This window comes from Equus caballus, chromosome 20 (genome assembly GCF_041296265.1).
Source record: "Equus caballus isolate H_3958 breed thoroughbred chromosome 20, TB-T2T, whole genome shotgun sequence".
Classification (NCBI taxonomy): domain Eukaryota; kingdom Metazoa; phylum Chordata; class Mammalia; order Perissodactyla; family Equidae; genus Equus; species Equus caballus.
In genome coordinates this window covers 36533942-36557424 of record NC_091703.1, presented here as the reverse complement: position 1 = coordinate 36557424, position 23483 = coordinate 36533942, and the positions used below count along the sequence as shown (strand labels likewise).

Here is a 23483-nt window from a genome sequence, read left to right as displayed (position 1 = left end):
CTGAGGGGAGGACCAGGTTCTGAGATCTGAAATTATAGGTAAAATGGCAGTTCTGTGCGGGGTAGTCGTGTTACTTCAGAGAGGAAAAATGCAGTGGATTCACAATCAAATACATCTAATATGCTCTCCCTGCTCTTTCCCTCCATAAAGATGAGGTAAGAGGTAGGGATTCAAAATCATAATGATTCCATCATCTGCATAGAGATGAGAAATAACAAGAAATTTCCTCATTTTGAAAAATTATTATTCATGAATTAATGCACAAATAGTAATCATCTTCTAGTCCTATGTCATCAACCCATTCCAGGAGAAAAGAAAATAACTGACCAATGGACACCACTATCAATTTATAGTCTTAGGAGTGCCCTGAACCCTCAACACTGTTGAGTCTTGTCTTTAGTTAGCAGTATTTGACGTTCCCTGTATTTGACTAGCTGGTACAGACTTTTGTTTCTTTTATTTTTCCTCCATGTATGTCTCCCCTCCAATGTGTGAACTCCTAAAAGACAGGATCCAAGCATTTTCATCTTTGAAACCCAGGACCCTATTTCTGTAGGTGTGTAAAAAATACTGTTATGTGGCAGTATCCAACGTCTGAGGTCTGTTGGGCTTTTGGGAAGGGAGACCAAAGTACAGTAAACAAACCACATGGAGGGGCCAGAGCTCAGACACAGGGGGACCGTTGATTATGAGGGTGAGGAAGGCAGGGCACTTGGACATGTGGCACAGGACAGGCTTTTAGACATTTGTCAGAAGCTACAATGAGGAGTGGTGAGTCCCTCTTCCTGTAAATTGAATCAAGATACGTGAAATATGATCCTGGACTCTCTACCAGAAAAGTCCATGTAGCTTGCAAAGCTGCATTCACTTTCTTCTTCTTTTGTAAGTTTCTATTAAGACTCTGTGTTTTGCACTCAAGTTTCCACACTTGTGAGCCCACTGAGGGGAGGACCAGGTTCTGAGATCTGAAATTATAGGTAAAATGGCAGTTCTGTGCGGGGTAGTCGTGTTACTTCAGAGAGGAAAAATGCAGTGGATTCACAATCAAATACATCTAATATGCTCTCCCTGCTCTTTCCCTCCATAAAGATGAGGTAAGAGGTAGGGATTCAAAATCATAATGATTCCATTATCTGCATAGAGATGAGAAATAACAAGAAGACTTTTCTGTCTTTGCTAATGACATTAAAAATTGAACTTGCTACTATTATATTAAAACCTAATGCATATGGTGCCCACCACAGACTGCAGAGGACCTTTACAAATTATATCTGCATTCATGACAGTGGTCCTGTGAAGTATGTATTGTTCCTACAGATGAGGCAGAACTAAGTCTTTCAGAGCTGAAATGGTTTATCCATTGTCACTCTGATACTAATTGAACTCCTTCTTAAGATTCTCTAAAACAAGATTTAAAGAGAGAACTTTGTGCAAGGAGAAAGAACCTACTCTATACGTGTCATGGAAAATTCATATAACTGGTTACGTAAGGATTGATACAGGGGACATATATAAGTAGCTTCACAAAGACTTAGAGAAATTTTGAGATAAATGCTTGATAAATTTTTATTAAATGGAAATAATATTTTGGGGGCAGCATTTCTGTCTATATTACTACTGGCATTAAGGAGCACACAGAATCCTTCAGGATATACAATGTTTCCTGATTCCTGAAGTGAACACAGAATAGATCCTGGATGGCCCTTCTGGTGACAAGATGATTATTATGTTCACAGTTAACACCAGTGATCAAGTATAGATCCTAAAGCATGCTGGCCAGGGCAGATGTTTTCTCCCTGAGTTTCCACAAGGAAGAAGTCCATAACTTTTATCTTCCACTCTTAGGGAACAGAGGATGTCCCGTGGGGAGAGTCTCCCTACTGTAACCCTGACCCATATCAATGACGGTTTTTTATCCCTTTGTCTACCCACATGGGCACCCTGCCCTCACCCTAGGTGCCCTGTTTCCACAGAGGCCGGACAGGGTGACTCAGGTGAGGCACCTGGAATCAGGACGTTTGTCCGATTTGCCTTCCTCTCAGACCAGGCCTGCAGTGGCTGCCCTGAGTAATGCAGCAGGGATGTGGGCAGTGCAGAGAGCTCTAGAAAATGTAGGGAGGCTGACTGGGTCAGAGGAAACAGCTGGCAGAACTCCAAACTAGAGCCTTTCAGATGAATTTTTAGCCAACTAGAAAAAGATTCTAGGTGATACTGTTGTTGCTAGTAGAAAAGATTGTGTGAAGAAGCTGTGAGGCTGGGAGATCCCCAGGTCTGACGCAGTCTCCACTCCACAGCCGCAGAACAGAACTGAGGGACATTTCCCCCTTAGAACAGAAGGGAGGGCATGGGCCACAGGCCTCTCTGCTGCTCTGAGGGACCCTGGGGTAGCGCTGAGGGAACTGAGGCACCTTCAAGGTCCCTCTCTGACCATTCTTCCTGGCCCCCGACCCTATTCCAGGTCTGAGTTTGATGTTCCTCCTTTATACTTCCACCCCACGGTGGAAACTCTCTTTATTCTGGAGTTATCCTGATCCTGATGCACCACTGCTGGTGGAAGCCCAGTGGCAAATATCCCAGTCTCAGGTGCTGTGGAACTAGGCACCTCATACAGAATATTGGAGTAACAAACTGCCTCCATGTGCCACTAATGGAAACTTGCTTTTGTTGCCTCTTCCCTATTTCTTTTTACCTGGCAAACTCCTTATATTCTGCTTTTACATCCTGTTGTCTGTTTTAAAAGGAAAACATAAAATACAGGGAAGAGAGAGAGGGAGGGAGAGAAGGAGAGAGGGCGATACTTATTGTCTTGTTTATTAATGTTTGCCAGGCACTGTTCTAACTGCTTTAAAGCCATTTAGTACTGCCCCCAGTCATGAACGAGAGGAGCCTGATAAACAATATATTTACTAAGAAAAATATATTGATACTTCTACCATTTGGGGTTTGACGCTTAGGGCTGACACAGTAATCTGTAACTCTAAACATCTGCTCCCTTATTAACACTACTAGGGTCCAGGCAATGCTTCTGCACATCGTTTGCTCTCTGTCCTTGAAACTAAAGGTGACTGTGTCTCAATCCTGTGAAGGTTTGTAGATTGTGCCTTGCTGACATTAGATGACCCCATTTCATGGTCAGGGAGGATTTAAGCAGCTGAAGAGCCTATAAGAAAAAAGCAAACAACTTCTCAAATACTTTCATTCAAAGAGCAGGAATGCAGTAGATTCTTGCATAATGTGGAATTACTTGCCAGCAGGGCTGGGTGTATATTTTTTTGCTTGTTTTCTTGCTTCATTTATTAACCTGATATTTCTAACAGTTGCACATGGCAGCTGAGAACATTTTGCAATATTAAAGAAGTCATAATACTCTTAAGTTTGTATATTTGAAGATCCAGATGTAAAAATGCTTGAAACATGATCCACATTTTACAAAGAGAAGCCTCAGGCAAAAAGAGGTTCAGTCATTTGTAGACTCTCATAAAGCACATTAATGGCGGAACTGCAGCTGAAAATCATTTCCTTCTAAGAGCTCCGTTCCTCCCACCATAACTTAAGGCTCCTTCGAGTGTCTAAGATAATAGAAGTGAACACCCCTGTGACAATAATTTTCCCTTCCCTGAGATATGATCCCCACTTATTTTCCCCTACTAACACTTCCAAGTATAAGAACTATAGGTTTTAACAAAATATCACAAAGATGTCAACTCTTGAATCATTTTTCTTTCGGTTCTTTAAACCCTCAAGGCATTCAATCTTCAGATCTATAACTGAGAGAAAATCTTCGCCTTAAATGTTCATCCAGTGCAATGTGATGAAGACACAGTGCCAGGCAGTGGACTGAGAACGTTCATAAAAAATGTCTGCCCAGAGACAGCTGAGGTCCTTCAGCTCCAGTGCTCATTGGTTCCTTTCCGAGGGCCTCTCCAATTCTATCCTTCATGGAAGCTTCACAGGTTTTTTATTCTCTGAAGTAGGTACATTAGAGCCACCAGGTGCGAGCTGTGTTGCCTACCATTACTTCTTACTTTGTTCCCAATTATGTCTGGGAAGATGGCTCCGCAGATCCCCAGGGGCCTTTGGACAGCAGCTATGATGGCGATGCTGGTGGTGCTGAGCACCCCGGTGGCTGAGAGCAGAGACTCTCCACGTGAGTGCAGGGCAGCTGCTCTCCAGAGCCACCACCCTGGGGAACAGGCTCTGAATGAGCCTTGGGCTGGGGTGTGGGGGATTCTGTGATCTCAGAATACAGTCTTTCTATGGGGAAGAGAGGTATGTTACATTCTCATTTCCTCCTCCTAATGTCGAGGTGAGGACAATCCCCATCTCACAAGCTGAAGCTGGGAAGGAGACAAAGCCTGCATCTACCACCAGTGCGAGGACAAAGTGAGCATGGGGTTATTTTTGAAGATATGAATTTCTCCAAAGAAGATGCAGCAGGATTTGTCATTTCAGAGTCTGGGACTCTGGGTTGGGAAAATGTAGGGCAGCAATGGTCTCCGTAGTCTCATATTTGAGGAAAGAACTCTATACTCCTGACTCTGAGTGGAGGGCTCGTGGAGGCAAACTCTGGGTATTTGAGTGAAGCTGACAGGGTGATCACAGACAGGGAGTCTTCAAGTTTCACTGATTTATGGTCAAATAGTAACTTGAGTGGGATTCAGAGACTTGAGTTAAAGGTGGACTAAATTTAGCAGAAAGTAGAATGTAAAGAAGGAAAGTAATACATATTGAGAAACCATTCATTTCAGACACAGATTAGTATCTTCATGTGAATTCTCAATCTTCCTAACACCCATGTGTAGGTATTATGACTCCCTTTTGTACAATTATACTTACCATATAGATACTCTGTTAAGTAACCTGCCGGAGCTGGTAATTGGCACGGTTTAACTGGAGTCTAATTTATCTAATTTGAAAGCCTGTGCTCTTTCCATGAATCAAATGTTCTTTTCTAGGACACAGGAGGTATCTTCTCTTCTAACCACACAGGAGTCAGAGAGCCTCACACTGCGGTGGGATGGGGGTGGCAGAAACTCAGAGTAAACCCGGCATGGGAAGGGAGGCCCTTTATCCAAGAACAAGAGAATCTACCTGTCAGGACTAGGACAAGCTTCATTCTTGACCTTTCTTGTCATTCTCTAGAACTCTTGTGATTACGCGGACACTTGTTTGTCTCTGAGGCCCCCAGGAGTTCTACGGAAAATGGGATTTCACGAGAGAACGTCCTGATTCTTCTAAGTACAGGGACTGGTGTCAAATAACCCTATTGCCCTCTTTACTCAGTTCACAGGTCCCGGGGCTTTCCTTTCCTTCTCTCATATGAAGGCAATTCTGGAAGCCCTCAGAGCGGGGCGGGAAGGCCTGCGGAAGAGCTGCCTGAGCATCCTGGGTTCAAAGCCGGAGGCGCGAGGCCGGGTGGGGCGGGAACCCAAGGTGACAGCCTGGTTTTAGGTTTATCCGATCCAACCGGCCGCGACCCAGAACTCCGGCCAGCAGAGCGGCTGCTGCGTTGGGCTGTGGGGCTGAGGCCGGACTGACGGCAGGGCTGTGATCCCCCGCAGAGGATTTCGTGTTCCAGCTTAAGGGCCAGTGCTACTTCACCAACGGGACGGAGCGGGTGCGGCTCGTGACCAGACTCATCTACAACCGGGAGGAGTTCGTGCGCTTCGACAGCGACGTGGGGGAATTCCAGGCAGTGACCGAGCTGGGGCGGCCGGACGCCGAGTACTGGAACGGGCAGAAGGACGTCCTGGAGCAGAAGCGGGCCGAGCTGGACACGGTGTGCAGACACAACTACCAGGTGGAGGCCCTCACTACCTTACAGCGCCGAGGTGAGCGCCGGCCGCCCGCCCTCCGCGGGGCCACTCTCGGCGGCGGCCGAGTCTCGGAGCTGGGAGGGCGGTAGGGGGCCCACGGAGGGGACAGGGAGGGGGCGGGTCACGCGGCGGAGGGGCGGGGACCGAGGGCAACTCGAGGACCGACGTCTGCAGCCCCCCTCCCCCCAGCATCACCATTCACTTCAGACATAGACATTTTGAAAGTTAATCATACTCATTTAATGAGCATCTATTTCTAGACAATTAGCTGACCAAACACGGTCTATATTTTGCCGTTTAATTTCACAACTACTTGTGTGTTAGGGATTAGCGTCACCACTTTAATAATATGCTAATAGTGGTACATAATAAACACTTTAAGTGATCAGTCCACAGTTATCCACCAGGTCCTGAAGTCTCCCCAAAATACACAGTAGTCATTATGTTCTTTATTACCTGTATATAGAGTCTAATGGGAGGAAAGCCTCGTTAAAGCCTATTATGACCAGAAGCAGCAATAGGAGACTCTTCTGGCGTATTTTCAATGTTGGTGGGGCGAAGAGATATTGTCAGGGGATTGAAAATTCACGGATTAATCCCTAGCCCGACTCTGGTGTTACCTATGCACGTTCACGTAACTTTTAGCTGATTTTACACTCTCTTGCCTTCTGACCCAGATTGGTAGTGCCACCAAGTACTTATATTTTTGATATTTCAGTTCTTTTTCATAAAAATTATTCTAACATTCTTTTCTTGAATTTGTGCCCTCTATTTTTATTCCCAATCTGTTTAAGATGAACAGATTTTATAAATCCATATGGCTGACCATGATTTCAGTCTGACTCCAGAAATGAGAACCTGAACAAGAGTTAAAGTTTGGGCTGAAGACATGATTCCTTCCTGGTGATGGCTCACGAGTGCCATTTAACTGGGGTGCCAAGACTGCCCGCTGACCTCGGCAAGTCCCAGTTATACTTTCATGTTTACATTACATTCTCATTAACCCAGGCCATCCTCTGCAAGAGTCTCAGAATATTTTCTACAGAGAACATACATGATAATAATGTCTGATTTCAGAACAAGAAAGTAATTCTTAATAACAAAGGGATGGAGTAGGGAAGCCAGCTAGTAATTAAACTCTAATGTTAAAAGAAAAGTATAAAAAAAAAAAAAGAAAATGAGAGAACATAATATATTATCAAATAAATAAAACATAAATAAATAAATAAAACATAGTTTCTCACTAAGGGGATAAGGGAGATGCAGTGAAATGGCTGGACAGGTAAAGGAGAAGATGTGTAAAATAAGTAGGGAGAGGTGTGTGGTATTTAACCATGAGTAGCAATCTGAGAAGATACAGGAATCGAGGCAGGAGCTATTTGTTTTCAAATTTCCCTTTCTTTTCCTTCAAAAATCACACACTTTTGAAATAATATTCATTTTTTTTGTCTCTGTTACTAAATTACAAGTTCTGTAACGGCAGGGACTATGATCTGTTGTTTATATTTGGATTCCCAGTGCTTGTCAAGTTTATGTTTGTTGAATGAATGAATAAGTGAATCAACGAATGAATAAAATATAAGTGGCAAATATGATGCAGAGATGGAAGTTCATGTATTTAATAATATACATTTTTTTGTGGGAATTCATCACAGAATGGCATTTGAGCAAAGGTTAGGCTAAAAGCTGAGAGGGATGCTTTGTTGATCTGCAACTGGTAAGAAGTGCTCTTGCTCTCAAAGTTTGTTAGTATTACAGGCTGAGAATTATGGGATATAGCTTTTTTGAGAAGCACTGCTTTGTAGGAAGGATGTGATGGTCACTGCTGTCCTACTTCGTTGGATGTAGAAATGTCTATACATTCTTAATGCTCAGTCCATGTTACCTTTTGTGAGGCCATGACTAGTGTTGATGGACTCCCGGCCAGGAGAGAGTCAAAGCTGCTGTATTTTCTCTACTGTGAGGAGCACGGGGACTAACAGAAAACAGTGTCACTGCCCTAGCATGAGTCACTAGAGCTAATCCTGGTGATCAACTTCAATAGAAGTGAGGGAAAGGATGTCCTGGTTTATTATTTCTACTTTTATAAATTTTTTGAATAGTAGCCTCTGTAACAAAACAATTTATAATTTTAAAGTGGTTTATTTTTATCAATTAGTATCAACAGAATAACTACCATAGGATGATTACTGTTATCTCTTGAGACCCTGAAAGTAGACTAACTAATGCATTTATTCAAGTTAATAAAGTGGCCATGCTCAAATCATAACCCAAGACTTGGAGTCCAGGGATCTCTACTCTGGTACCAAGGATGACTCTCCCCATGCGGAGACTTGCCGTGTGGTCTCACATCTCACTATGTCTTTTCCTCCCTTCAGTGGAACCCAGAGTGACCATCTCCCCATCCAGGACAGAGGTTCTAAACCACCACAACCTGCTGGTCTGCTCGGTGACAGATTTCTATCCGGGCCAGATCAAAGTTCGGTGGTTCCGGAATGACCAGGAGGAGAGAGCCGGTATTGTGTCAACCCCCCTTATTAGGAACAGAGACTGGACCTTCCAGATCCTTGTGATGCTGGAAATGACCCCCCAGCGAGGAGATGTCTACACCTGCCACGTGGAGCACCCCAGCCCCCAGAGCCCCATCACAGTGGAGTGGCGTAAGTAACAAAAATTTGTTTCCTTTCAATGTGGGCTCCACAAGACAGAAGGCAGAGCTTCCATTGGCCCCTCCCATCTCATCCCTTATCCTCGATGTCACTACAGAGCTGGAAATCACAATAGACTAGAGTGCCTCTTGTCCCATGGCAGGAGCATCAGAGGAATTCTGATCTTATTGTCTTTCTTGATAATAGAGAGATCACCCTACACATCATGGCCCCAGAGACCAGCCCTGATAGCTCTGAAGGATTGACTTTTATTATAGTTGGTGCCTGGGATCTTAGGGTCTAAGGTTATGAACGTGTCCTGAGGAGCAGAGATCCTCCCACTCTCTCATCCACCCACTATGTCCAAGGATTTATTGGCAGGTGCCTTCCTCCCCTAGGAGTGGTCAGAATTGAGAACTGGGTTGCCCTGGCATCTCTACCTCCTGTATCTCAGACTGGACTTCAGGCTTCCCAAAGGGACCCTGTGAAGGGTGGGGCAGGCCCTGACACTCAGGCTCTGCTCCCCAGGGACACACTCTGAATCTGCCCAGAACAAGATGCTCTGTGGAATCGGGAGCTTCGTGCTTGGGCTGATCTTCCTTGGGCTGAGTCTCATCATCCATCACAGGAGCCAGAAGGGTAAGGCACTGTGGGGAAACGGAGAAGATGAGCTGAGACTGAGACCCTCTGCTCAGGGGTCCTCTGCCTCTAGCTGTTCAGGGAGACCTCCTCCTCTTGACCTGGAAAGGAAGGAGGCTGGTCTGGCAGTGGGAGGAGATGGAACAACCTGGGGGAAAACATTGGAACCTCATTTTACTGGTTGAAAGGTAGCCCGACCACAGAGGTGACTGGTAGAGTGTGTTCTAGGACTTCCTTCCAATTCATCGTCACACTGGCTCTTTTCTGAAAGCTTCCTCCATTAAGAGGGTCAGAGCATTGGCTTCCCTTCCTTCTAGTGACAGTTTCATTGATTTTGGGGGATTTTGGCTGAGGGCAGTTAAGGCCTTGTGCCCGATGGGTAGGAGGAAATAAATTTCCAAGGAAGTTGTGTATTTCATTTCCCTTTGGGGTATTTGAGGGACTGGATGTTTGTGTAATGAAACCTTTCTCTGTATAACTTCATTTCATAGGACCTCGTGGGTCTCCACCAGCAGGTACTATTTCTGCTCGGATTCACTGTGGGGTGTTGGGACAGGTGAAAGAGGGAAGAGCTGGGGTGAGTGTACTGGGCACAATGGTCTCAGTTCATGGCCTGTTCCCTGCCACAGGGATCAAGGTTAGGGGAGAAGTTTGTCTAGTTTCTGTAGGAAGCTCCCTAGGTTGCTCCCCAGCACTGGACCATACCTTTAGTGATGTCTTTCTGTGAAACTTGGAGTCTGCTCTTCTGTAATGCCTGCCTGTCCTTTCTAAAATTCCCAGCTGCCTGTGTCAGCCTGTGCCCTTTTCAGATCAGAGTCCTATAGTGACTCTGACACAGTCTCCGGGTCACCTCCTGTAACCCCAGCCTTGAGGATCTGACTGTGACACTGCTTCCTGCACTGACCCCAGAGCCTCTGCCTGTGCAGTTGCTGCCAGCAGTGTCTACTCAGGCCCCAAGGGGTTTTTCTGTTTCCATTCTCCCCCCACAGACTGTATAAGAGAAGCACATTGAAACAAAGGGACAAAGAGAGACACAGAGAAAGAGGGAAAGATGCACAGATAGAAATATAACAGAGAAAGAGAGAAAGGTGCACAGATAGAGATATAACAGAAAGAGAAGAGAGAGATAAAGACCTCATTGAATATCTGGATGTAATCACTTCTGAAATCAACTTGTCTCACAGCTTACGGGAAACAACTTACCTGACTATAGAGCTTTTATCATAATTAAACGTAATTGTGAGTTATCTGTACCCTGAGCTTTTTTTTTTTTTCGGTGAGGAAGGCTTGCCCTGAACTAATATATGTTGCTAATCTTCCTCTTCTTGCTTGAGGAAGCTTGTCCCTGAGCTAACATCTGTGCCAATATTCCTCTATTTTTTGTACATGGGATACCAACATAGAATGGCTTGATGAGCAGTGTGTAGGTCCACGCCCGGAATCTGAACCTGTGAACTCCAGGCTGCTGAAGTGGAGCACATGAACTTAACCACTACAGCACCAGGCTGGCCCCTACCTGGGCTTTCTTAACTGGGTGGGGGCAGGAAACCACTGCAGAATGAAAGGAACATATTTTGTTCCTTGAAAGGAGACTAGAGGTGGGTGACAGGTAAGAGTGAGCAGAGGAGACAGAAAATCGATTCAACGTCACATCCTCCATGGCTCTTTAGTACTGATGTTCAATGCAATGGCCTTAGCATGTGCTGACCTCTCTTCCAGTTTGGTGAGTACGGTGAATGGAAGCATAGTGAAACTATCTGAGCACAGATATAATGGCCCCTGGTGTTGCAGAGAACCGAACTGATATTTCAGATATATCTTGGCCAGTCACATTGATCAACGTCAATTTTTACTTTTGAAAACATATAACCAGCAATAAAAGTACTATTTTTGGTTCCAAATGATAGAAACCCAATGCAAATTTACTTTGTTCATATTACAAGGAAGCCTGTGGTCAAGTTGATTTCAGAAGTGATTAGATCCAGATATTCAATGAGGTCTTTATCTCTCTCTTCTCTTTCTGTTATATCTCTATCTGTGCACCTTTCTCTCTTTCTCTGTTATATTTCTGTCTGTGCGTCTTTCCCTCTTTCTCTGTGTCTCTCTTTGTCCCTGTATATTTCTTTCAGGTGTGTCTCTCTGTTTTTGTGTCTGCATCTCTATCTCTGTCTCTCTTGTGTCTCTTGCTCTTTCATTGCATTTCTGCCTCTGTCTCTCTCTCATTTTTCTCTATCTGCACACTTGTCACTATTTATCTGCATCTCTTTCTCGCTCTGTTTCTTTTCACATCTCTCTATTTTCTGCATCTCTCTTTCTCATCCCCTCACATCTTACCTCATCCTCACATCTTACCTCATCTTTGTTTCTGTGTATGTGTGTGTGTGTGTGTCTGTTTGTTGTGTGTTTCTAGAGTGTCTACCAAAATTTTAACAATTTTAGGAAAGATTCTGATTGGTCAAGCCTGAGAAATATGCACACCTCTCTCAAAAACATCATGTACATGGAATTCAAATAGCCAGCCTTGTGTCCACCCCCTCCCCCTTATTGGTAGCAGAGATTGGACCTTCCGGATCTTAGTAATGCTGTAAATGATTCCCCAGCATGGAGATGTCTACCCCTGCCATGTGGAGCACCCTGGCCTCCAGAGCCCCACCACAGTGGAGTGGCATAAAGGGCAGTTTGTTTCTTCATAACATGGACCCCAGGAGATAAATGGCAGAACTCCCTCTGCTTCTAGGGTCCATTGTTGGGGGTGCTGACTCACACCCATCCTACTCCTTGTCTCCTGCACAGTCACCTGATGGCACTGCTGAGCGTGAATTCTCAGAAGATAGAGCTCCCCTTGCCTTTGGATATAGTGACCTATTGATTCCTGACGACATTCTCTTCCCAGGTGTTAGGATGATCACTACACACTGTGGCTCCTTTGACATGGGCCCAATGTTCAAGCTGGTCCTCATCCCAGGTTCTGGGTTTTGTCATTAAGACAGGTGGCTAGGAGCTTATCTCTGAGGTTATGGAGGGCCATGCCACTGAGGAGCAGGTATCTCCTTCCTGCTCCCTCACCCACCCATAGGGCTTGATGCACCAATGGCAGGTCCTTCCCTTTCCTGGATGAGGTCAGAATGAGAACTAGGCTTCCTTGGGGCCTTCCTCTCCCATACTCTAGGCTATAACACAGGTCATCCGACATGAGCACTTATGAATGTGTGGACAAACACTGACACTAAGGATTCTGCTCCACAAGGTCGTAGTCTGAATCTTCCTAGAACAAGATGCTGAGTGGTTAGAGGTTCTGTGCTGGTTTTGTCATCTTCCTCGGGGTGGGCATTGTCAGTCACCACAGGAATCAAGAGGGAGTGATACTCTTGGGGAAGTAAGAAGGACTTGTGATAGGTGTCCAGGGAGCCCTTGGTCTCTATATAGAGCTCTTTGCTGTTGACCCTGCAAAGACAAGAGACAGGGCTTGAGATTGAACCTGACTCGGAGTTTAGGCAGACATTGAGCTCTGATTTCTCTAGTTGAAACTTAAGCTCTATTATAGTGATGAGTTGAAGAGTATATTCTAGGACATTCTTACAGTTCAACACTGTTACACTGGCCACATGCTATAAGATTCCTTCTTAATGAGAGGGTCAGAGTCTTCTTCCCTTCCTTCCAGTGAGAGTTTCATAGAAATAACTATTTTTCGCACCAGGATTTCATTAGGTAATCTTTAATTGATAATTTAATCAAAATAACAAGTACATCCTTTATCAACAAGTTTGCCAACAGAAGGAGCTGAGACTTAGTAGACACATACCTTGGAGAAAAGTGTATGAGGGTGCCAGAGAACACCCTACTAGTTGTGAGGATTTGGTCTTATCTTCAATCAAACGGCAGGATTTCCCTCTTGCTCATGGTTGACTAGTATTCCGTTGTATATATAACACATCTTCTTTATCCATTCCTCCCGTTGACAAATGTTTTACGTTGTTTCAATATCTTAGCTATTGTGAATAATGCTGCAATGAACACAGGAGTGCAGATATCTCTTTGATATCCTGTTTTTATTTCCTTTGGGTATATATCCACAAGAGGAATTGCTGGATCATATGGTAGTTGTATTTTTAATTTTGGGGGGAATCTCCATACTGTTTTCCATAGTAGCCAAGTTACACTCCTGTCAACAATGCACAAGAGATCCCTTTTCTCCACATCCTCACCAGCACTTAGCTCTTGTCTTTTAGATAACAGTTTCTAACAGATGTGAGGTGATATCTCATTGTGTTTTTGATTTGCGTTTCCCTGATGATTAGCCATGTTGAGCATCTTTTCAGGTACCTGTTTGTATGTCTTCTTTGGAAAAATGTCTTTTCAGTTCCTCTGCCCATTTTTTAATGGATAGTTTAGGTTGTTTTTTCTTTAGTTTTATGAGTTCCTCATATATTTTGGATGTTAACTTTTTGTTAGATAGTTTGAATATTTCCTCCCATTCTGTAGGTTGCCTTTTCATTTTGTTGATTGTTTCCTTTGTTTTGAGGAAGTTTTTTAGTTTGATATAGTCCCACTTGTTTATTTTTGCTTTTGTTGCTTGTATTTTTGGTGTCATATCCAAAAAATTGTTGCCAAGAATAATGTCAAGGAGTTTCTTTCTGAAAGTTTTATGGTTTCAGATCTTACACTTAAAGTTTTAATCCAGTTAACTTTTGTGAATGGTCTAAGATAAGAATCCAATTTATTTTCTTGGTTTTTAATTTTGTTTTTTATTTTTATTTTTTCCAGTTTCATTGAGATGTAAGTCACATATATAACATTGTGTAATTTTAAGGTGTATGGCATAAAGATTTGATATGTGTATATATTGCAAAATCATGCCACAATAAGTTTAGGCAACATCCATCTCCTCATATAGTTACAAAAATATTTTTTTCCTTGTGAAGAGAACTTTTAAAATCTTCTCTCTTAGCAACTTTCAGATGTAGCACACAATATTGTTTACCATGGTCATCATGTTGTACACATTACATCCCCAGTACTCATTTAGAACTGGAAGTTTGTACCTTTTGGCCATCTTCACCTAATCCCTCCCCCCCACCCGACAACCACAAATCTGATATCTTTTTTTATAAATTTATCTGTTTTTAGATTCTACATATATATAAGCACATATAGTGTTTGTCTTTCTCACTTAGCATAATTCCCTAAAGGTCCCTCCATGTTGTCACAAATGGCAGGATTTCCTTCTTTTTACGGCTGAATAGTATTCCGTTGTGTGTGTATATATAAATAGTGTGTGTATATATATATATGTACACAATATATATATATAGATATATTTTTTTTTCTTTATCCTCTACATTTTTCTTTATCCAATCATCCATTGGTAGACACTTTGGTTATTTCTATGTCTTGGCTATTGTAAATAATGCTGCAGTGGACATAGGGGTGCAGATATCTCTTCAACAGTGGTTTTTTTCCTTCAGATATATACCAAGAAGCGGAATTGCTTGGTCATATGGTAGTTCTATTTTTAATTTTGTGAGGAACTTCCATGTGGCTACACGCATGTACATTTCCACCAACAGTACACAAGGGTTCCTTCTCCACATCCTCACCAGCATTTGTCACTTGTCTTTTTGATGATAGCCACTCTAACAGGTTTGAGATGATATCTCATTGTGATTTTGATTTTCATTTCCCTAATAATTAATGAAATTGAGCAACTTTTCATATACCTTTTGGCCATCTGAATATCTCCTTTGGAAAAATGTTTATTCAGGTCCTTTCTCCATTTTTAATTAGATTATTTGCTTTTTTGCTATTAAGTTGTATGAGTTCTGTATATATTTTGGATATTAACCCCTTATCATATGTGTGGTTTGCAAATATTTTCTCCCATTCCATAGTTTGCCTTTTCATTTTGTTGATAGTTTCTTTTGCTGTGCAGAAGTGTTTTAGTTTGATATAGTCCCACTTGTTTATTTTTTATTTTATTTATTTATTTTTTTTGAGGAGGATTAACCCTGAGCTGACATATGCCCCCAATCCTCCTCTTTTTGATGAGGAAGATTGGCTCTGAGCTAACATCTGTGCCCATCTTCCTCTACTTTATATGTGGGATACCTGCCACAGTATGGCTTGACAAGCAGTGCATAGGTCCACACCCGGGATCTGAACCCCGGGCCACTGAAGTGGAACTTTTGAACTTAACCGCTGCGCCATCAGGCTGACCCCCCAACTTGTTTATTTTTTATTTTGCTGCTTGTGCTCTAGGTCTCATAACCAGAAAATCATTGTCAGGGCCCATGTCAATAAGCTTTTTCTTTATGTTTCCTTCTAGGAGTTTTATGTTTTCAGGTCTTACACTTAAGTCTTTAATCTATTTTGACTTAATTTTTGCATGTGGGTAAGATAAGGGTCTAGTTTCATTTTTTTTTTACATGTGAATATCCAATTTTCCCAGCACCTTTTATTGAAGAGACTGTCTTTTCTCCACTCAGTATTCAGGGCTCCTTTGTCAAATATTATTTAACAGTGTAAGTATGGGTTTATTTCTGGGCTCTCAGTTGTGTTCCATGTATCTGTATTTATGCCAGTATCATACTATTTTGATTACTATAGCTTTGTAACATAGTTTTGAAATCAGGAAATATGATGCCTCTAGCTTTGTTATTCTTTCCAGTATTGCTTTGGAATTATCGGAGTCTTCTGTGGTTCCATGCAAATTATAGGATTGTTTGTTCTATTTCTGTGAAAAATGCCATTGAAATTTTGTAGAGATTACGTTGAATCTATAGATGGCTTTATGTGGTGTGGACATTTTAACAGTATTAATTATTAATTTTTCCAAACCATGAACACAGGATGTCTTTCCATTTATTTGTGTCTTCTTCAATTTCTTTCATCAATGTCTTTCAATTTTCAGTGCACAGATCTTTTACCCTCTTGGTTAAATTTGTTCCTAAGTATTTTATTGTTTTTCATACTATTGTGAATGGGATTGTTTTCTTTATTGCTTTTTCAGATAGTTCATTGTTAGTGTTTATAAATGCAACTGATCTATATGTTGATTTTGCATCCTGCAACTCTACTGAATTTGTTGATCAGTTCTAACAGTTTTTTGGTGGAGTCTTTAGGATTTTTCTATGACTAAGATCACATAATCTGCAAACAGACACAGTTTTACTTCTTCCTTTCTAATTTGGATACTTTTTCTTTCTTTCTCTTGCCTGATTGCTCTGGACAGGACTTCCAGTACTATATTGAATAGGACTGGTAAGAGTGGGCATCCTTGTCTTGTTCCTGATCTTAGAGGAAAAGCTTTCAACCTTTCATCATTGAGTTCGATGTTAGCTGTGGGCTTGTCATATACAGGCTTTGTTACTTTATTATGTTGAGGTATATTCCTTCTATCCAATTTGTTGAGAGTTTTTATCATGAAAGGATGTTATATTTTTTCAAATGCTTTTTCTGAATCTATTGAGATGATTATATGATTTTTATCTTTCAATGTATTTTGTGATGTATCACATTTATTGATTTGCATATGTTGAAACATCCTTACATCCCAGGGGTAAATCCCTCTTGATCATAGAGTATGATCCTCTTAATGGGCTGTTGAATTCAGTTTGCTAAATGTTTTTGAGAATTTTTGCGTCTATTTTGATCAGAGACATTGGCCTGTAGGTTCTTTTCTTGTAGTTTCCTTATCTGGTAAAACAGGCTTTTGGTAATACTGTTCTTGTAAAATGAGTTTGGGAGTGTTCTCTCCTCTTTAATTTTTTGGACTAGTTTGAGAAGGCTTGGTATTAATTATTCTTTAAATATTTGGTAGAATTCACCAGTGAAACAATCTGAGCTTTTCTTTGTTAGGAGGTTTTAGGTTACTGATTCAATCTCCTTACTTGTTATTGATCTGTGCAGATTTCCTATTTATTTAAGAGTCAGTGTTCATTAGTTGTATGTTTCCAGGAATTTATACATTTCTTCTTCTTCTTTTTTTTTCTGAGGAAGATTAACCCTGAGCTAACTACTGCGAATCCGCCTGTTTTTGCTGAGGAAGACTGGCCCTGAGCTAACATCCATGCCCATCCTCCTCTACTTTATACGTGGGATGCCTACCACAGCATGGCTTTTGCCAAGCTGTGCCATGTCCACACCCAGGATCCGAACCGGCAAACCCCGGGCAGACAAGAAGCAGAACGTGCGAACTTAACCGCAGCGCCACTGGGCCGGCCCCTATACATTTCTTCTAAGTTATCTAATTTGTTGGCATATAATTGTTTATAGTAGTCTCTTATGATACTTTGTATTTCTGTGATATCAGTTGTAATGTCTCCTCTTTCATTTATAATTTTATTAATTTGTCATCTTTTTTCTTTGTCTAGCTAAAGGTTTGTCAGTTTTATTTATCTATTTAAAAACCAAGTCTTAGTTTCACTGATCTTTTCTCTAGTCTCCTGGACTCTATTTCATTTATTTCTGCTGTAATTTTTATTATTCCTTCTGCTAACTTTGGGCTGAGTTTTTCTTTTTCTATTTCTTGGGGGGTAAGTTAGGAAGCTTTTTTGAGATCTTTCTTTTTTCTTAATGTGGGGATTTATGGCTATAAACTTCCCTCTTAGAACTGTGTTTGCTGTATTTCATAAGTTTTGGTATGTGGTGACATTTTCATTTGTCTCAATATCTTTTTTGATTTTGATTTCTTCTTTGACCCATTGGTTGTTTAGGAGTGTGTTGTTTAATTTCCACATATTTGTAGGAATTCCAGTTTTCCTCCTCTTTTTGATTTCTAGTTTCATTCTGTTGTGGTTGGAAAAGATATACTTGATATGATTTCAATCTTATATTTATTAGGATCTGTTTTGTGACCTAACATATGATCAATACTGGATAGTGTTTTGTTTGCACTTAAGAAGACTGTGTATTCTGCTACTGTTGGATGGAATGTTCTGTATATGTCTGTTAGGTCCATTTGGTCTAAAGTGTAGTTCGAGTCCATTATTTCCTTAATGATTTTCTGTTTGGATGATCTATCCATTGGTGACAATAGGCTATTGAAGTCCCCTACTATTATTGTACTGTTGTCTACTTCTCCCTTCAGATCTATTAGTATTTGCTTAACATATTTGGGTGCTTCTATGTTGGGTGCATCTATATTTATGATTGTTATATCCTCTTGATGAATTGACTCTTTATCATTATATAATGACTTTGTCTCTTTGATAGTTTTTGAGTTAAAGTCTGTTTTGTCTTTTGTAAGTATAGCTCCCCCTGCTCTCTTTTGGTTTCCATTCTCATGGAATACCTTTTCCATCCCTTCTCTTTAAGCCTCTGTGTGTCCTTAAAGCTGAAGTGAGTCTCTTGTGGGCATCATACAGTTAAGGCTTGCTTTTTTTTAAAATCCATCCAGCCACTCTATGTCTTTTGATAGGAGAGTTTAATCTATTTACATTAAGAGTAATTGTTGATAAGTAAAGACTTACTAATGCCATCTTATTGTTTTCTGGCTGTTTCATAGTTCCCTTGTTCTTTACTTCCTCTCTTGCTGCTTTCTTTTGTGAACTGACGGATTTCTGTAGTGGTATGCTTTGATTCCCTTCATTTATGTTTTGTGTATCTACTGTAAGTTTTTGCTTTGCTGTTACCTTGAGGCTTACATAAAATATTATATATAAAACAGTCTTTTACACTAGCAATCTAACTTCAATCACATATGAAAACTCTCCCCTTTTCATTTCTCCCATTATGTTTTTGATGTAACAATTTACCTCTTTTTTGTATTGTGTATGTGTTAAAGAAGCATTATATATATAGTTACTTTCAATACTTTTTTCTTTAATCTTATACTAGGTTTGAGTGGTTAATATACCACCATGTTATTGTTATTAGAGTGTTCTGAATTTGACTATACACTTAATCTATACCAGTGTGTTGTATATTTTAATATGTTTTCATGTTACTACTTAGTGTCCTTTCATTTCAGCTTGAAGAACTCATTTCAGCATTTCTCGTAAAGCAGGTCTGGCGGTGATGAACTCCTTCAGCTTTTGTTTGTCTGGCAAAATCTCTCTCTCCTTTACTTGTGAAGGACAACTTTGTCACCTAGAGTATTTTTGGTTGGCAGTTTTTTTCTTTCAGCAGTTTTCAATATATCATCCCCCTGTCTCCTGACCTGTAAAGTTTATGTTGAGAAATCTTCTGATAGCCTTATCCGAATTCCTTTGTAAGTCACAAGATTGTTTATTCTTGCTGCTTTTAAAATTATTTCTTTGTCTTTGATTTTTTATACTGTTTTATTATAATGTGTTTTGGAGAAGATCTCTAAGTTGAGTTTGTTTTTTGACCTCTGAGCTTCATCAGCTTAGATATCCAAAACTCTCCCCAGATTTGGGAAGTTCTCAGCCATTGTTTCTTTAAATAATCTTTCAGCCCCCTTATATAATGGAGTCTTCTGGGACTCCATTAATTCAGAGTGTTACTTTTGATGGTACTCCATAGATACCTAGACTTTCTTCACTGCTTTTCATTGTTTTTCCTTTGTTCTTCTCTGGATAGTTTCAAAATTTCTATCTTCTAATTCACAGATTCTTTCTACTGCTTGACATCTTCTGTTGTTGATGCTCTCTATTGCATTTTTTTTTTTCCTTCCATTTATTGTATTCTTCATCTCCAGAATTTCTGTTTGGTTCTTTTTTAATGATTTTTCTCTCTCTGTTAAACTTCTCATTTTGTTCATGTATTGTCTTCTTGATTTTGTTGAATTGTTTTTCTGTATTTTCTTGCAGCTCATTGAGCTTCCTTAAAACAGCTATTTTGAATTTGTTATTGTGTGAATCACAGATTCCCATGTCTTGGTGTCTTGCGTTGCTGTCTTTGCATTTAAAGTAGCAGTTACCTATTCCAGTCTTTACTAACTGACTTAAGGAGAGAAATATCTTCCATCAGCCTCACTATGGATTCTGAGGCTTTCTCAGAACTTCTATGGATATGCCTGCACCGTACTTCTTGTTCCTCCTTGAGGAAGACTTCTTGAGCTTTTATGCTTTCTCTAGACCCTGCAATCCACCAGGCTGGGTGCTGACAGCTTTCCCTTTTGCTTTTCCAAGGGTAGAGCTAAAGCTGAAATTTGTGTTCTCTCTTTGGCTTGCAGATTTGGGCCAGTTTCTGCACTATTCACTAGTAGTTTGCCAAATCTTGCTCTTGCTGCCATCATTGACGTGCACAGGGAACTGGCCACAATGTGGGGGGTTGTCTGTGTACAATTTATGGAGTGTTGGGAGTGCCTATGCTCTATTTGGGAGACCATCTGGTGCGGGATCCCCTGTGGCTCAGGGGTGGGCTTCTTGATGGAGTCATGACCCAATTAGTAGGATCTGTGCCCCTTTAGTATTCTCCAAGAGTCCTATCTGCCACTCTCCCAGCATCTTCCCACCTCCAGTTATGCAATTCATGACTCAGTACCCTGGATGGGGTGAGAGAATAATGGGCCTTTTTGTCCCATTTGGGGAGGCCAGGTGCTCACTCACACTCTCTTACTTTCTCCATGGGAGAAATCACAGGCACTGTGATGTGCTGCCTTAGGGGAGAGGTGATACAGGTAAAGTCAAACAGTTCCTCTTACCCACTCTGATGCATCCAAACTCATATTTATTTACTCCAAAAGTATGCTGGAACTTCTCTGCTGGAAGTCTGGACTTCCACAGATACTCTCTTGTCTGTGGGTGTTTGTCTAAGACAGTGTTCTCCAGGGACTCCTGGACCCTGGCACAGAGGGGTTAGAGCTGGTTCACAGGCCACTACAGGGTCCCTAGCTGGAACTGAGGTCTGTAAGCCTGTTACCCAATGCACACGTTGGTGAGACTCCTCCTGGGTCCCTTCGTGTATGGTGCTGGATCCTATAGCTTCCACAAAAGCACTTTGTCCATGGATAAGTGCCACTTGTTAAGAGAGGGATATGAATGAGAGATGTCTTATTCAGCCATATTGCTGATATCACTCCCCAGGTTTGTTCCTATCTCCTGATTGGCAACCTCACTTTACTAAGTCATGTCCTTAACCAACTTCCAATAAAACCGTGTGTGGTTGGTAAACTTCACATCTTTTCCTTTCCATATCTGACAGTATTGTTATTCTTTCTTCATGCCTGCTTGCAATTTTGAAAAGGTTTACGTTCATTGATAGAAAAGTTTTCCTTTGGAACTTCAAGGCCTTTCTTATTATCTTAATGATAGAAGTATCTGACAGTCTGACTTTTATTAGTCTGTTGTCAGTTTGTTTTGTTTTTTTTTTCTCTCACTGGGATATTTTATGATTTTCCTTTAACCCTGGAGGTTCTGAAATTTTTTAAATGATGTATTTAGTGGTGAGTCTTTTTTCATTAATTTTGCTAAATATCTGAAAGTCCCATTCTATGTAAAGAATTAGGCCTGTTATATCTGGAAAATTTTCCCTTATTATTTATTTTGGTAATTCTCTCCTTCATTTCTCTGTTTCTCTCTCTAGTTCTGTTACTTAATGTTGGACTTCCTGGGTCTATTCTCTGTATCTTCTCTTTTCTATCATATATTATATTTCTTTGTTTTCTTTTTTCATTTCAAGGAGATTTTCTTAATTTGATTTTCCAAGCTTTCTATTAAATTTTCCATATTTTTAGTCCCCAATTATTACTTTTATAGATACAATATCTTTTCACCAGGGATTCTAAGTAGAAAACTTTTTTCATTTATTAAGAAGAAATGATTGCGGGGCTGGCCCCGTGGCCGAGTGGTTAAGTTCGTGCGCTCCGCTGCAGGCTGCCCAGTGTTTCGTTGGTTCGAATCCTGGGCGCGGACATGGCACTGCTCGTCAGACCACGCTGAGGCAGCGTCCCACATGCCACAACTAGAAGGACCCACAACGAAGAATATACAACTATGTACCGGGGGGCTTTGGGGAGAAAAAGGAAATAATAAAATCTTTAAAAAAAAAAAAAGAAAAAAAAAGAAGAAATGATTGCTCTTATTTTTTAGAATTAAGTTTAACTCCATTATTTTAAAATTATACGAACACTTTATGAATGAATCCTGTAACAAAATGCAATGGTTATTAAATTTGCTTTCCTCAGTACTTCCGGGGGAAGAAGTCCAATGAGGGCAGCATTTCTATATTTCTAAGACACTGATCATAATGCTATTCAATATAACCCTTATATTACAATAACATACATACTTAACACAGACACACTCACAGATACATACACACACCCACCACCTCCAAAATGCTGTATTCCTACCCCATGAATAATTGAAATTTACATAAAATTTATTTGAAATACCTTTATTGAAAACTCTTAGTACATTAGTGCGTTTTCAGGTGACCACTTTTTTTATACTAAAATTTTTATTTTATACATTTGGGATCATAATAGTTGATCTTTTGCCTTCTTTTTAAAATACACTTTATTTAAGAACAGTTTTAGGCTCACAGCAAAAGTGAGCAGAAGGTACAAAGACTTTCCATATCCCCCCTGCTGTCATCATGCAGAGCCTCCCCCATTATTAACGTTCCCCACTAGAGTGGTACATTAGTTACAATCGAAGGACCTACACTGACACATCATTATCACCCAAGGTCCATAGTTAACATTAGGGTGCACTCTTGGTGCCATGCATTCCGTGGCTTTGGACAAATTTATAATGACATGTATCCACCATTATAATTTCATACAGGGTAGTTTCACTGTCCTAAGAATCCTCTGTGATCTGTTACCTGCATTTTCATGATCATCTCTGGTTCAGATTCCCTGCATTTACTAATTCCTAGTCTGCATTTTAAGTTATTCTCTTACTTTTACGTCATAGAATATTTTACGTCCTTGAATCTTTCCTACCTCTTCCCTGGGTAGACATGCATACAGATCTGTTGCATATAATGTACCTTGACTAAAAACTTGTGGACCATATAGAGATGATATATCTTTCATTAGAGAGTAAAAAACAAAGTCATATGTTACAACTTCTTGCCCTAAGAGTTCTCTTAGCAACCCCTTCACCAATGATATGTCACTGACCACTATACTCTATCTATTTTCTCAGCCTAACTTAGTCTCAGCCTCTCTTATTCTAGAGTGGAAAAAAATTCTCCAATTAACATATGAAAAGAAATTCATCCATAGCTCCTTGTTTGAATCTCCTAAATCATTAAAGAGCTCAGAAAACCAAAAGTGATTTTTTTATGGTATGGTTCATTCTTTTAAATAAATTAATTATGGATATAAATAGCAATGTTTTCTTATGTATTTGTATACTATCTACAAGGCACTGGCTATATAATGAGATTATTCAAATTCTGTCAATAGCTCTTCAAGGAAAGTATTGTCACTCCCACATTATGGATGATAAAATAGGGCTCAGAAATG

General features: G+C 40.7%; 1 protein-coding gene across 2 annotated transcripts; it reads left to right on the top strand.

Moving 5' to 3' along the window:
• Window positions 1-3949: 3949 nt before the first annotated feature.
• Window positions 3950-22075, top strand: LOC100060531 (HLA class II histocompatibility antigen, DQ beta 1 chain). Of its 2 annotated transcripts, XM_070245390.1 has the most exons (6): window positions 3956-4147; window positions 5562-5831; window positions 8195-8476; window positions 8993-9103; window positions 9595-9680; window positions 17099-22075. In XM_070245390.1, the coding sequence occupies exons 1-6, from the start codon at window positions 4039-4041 to the stop codon at window positions 17156-17158; spliced, it is 918 nt and encodes a 305-aa protein (XP_070101491.1). In that variant the 5' UTR covers window positions 3956-4038; the 3' UTR covers window positions 17159-22075. The 2 variants fall into 2 exon arrangements, with proteins under 2 accessions (XP_014589820.2, XP_070101491.1); XM_014734334.3 differs by lacking the exon at window positions 9595-9680 and having other exon boundaries at window positions 3950-4147.
• The last annotated feature ends 1408 nt before the right edge of the window (window positions 22076-23483 follow it).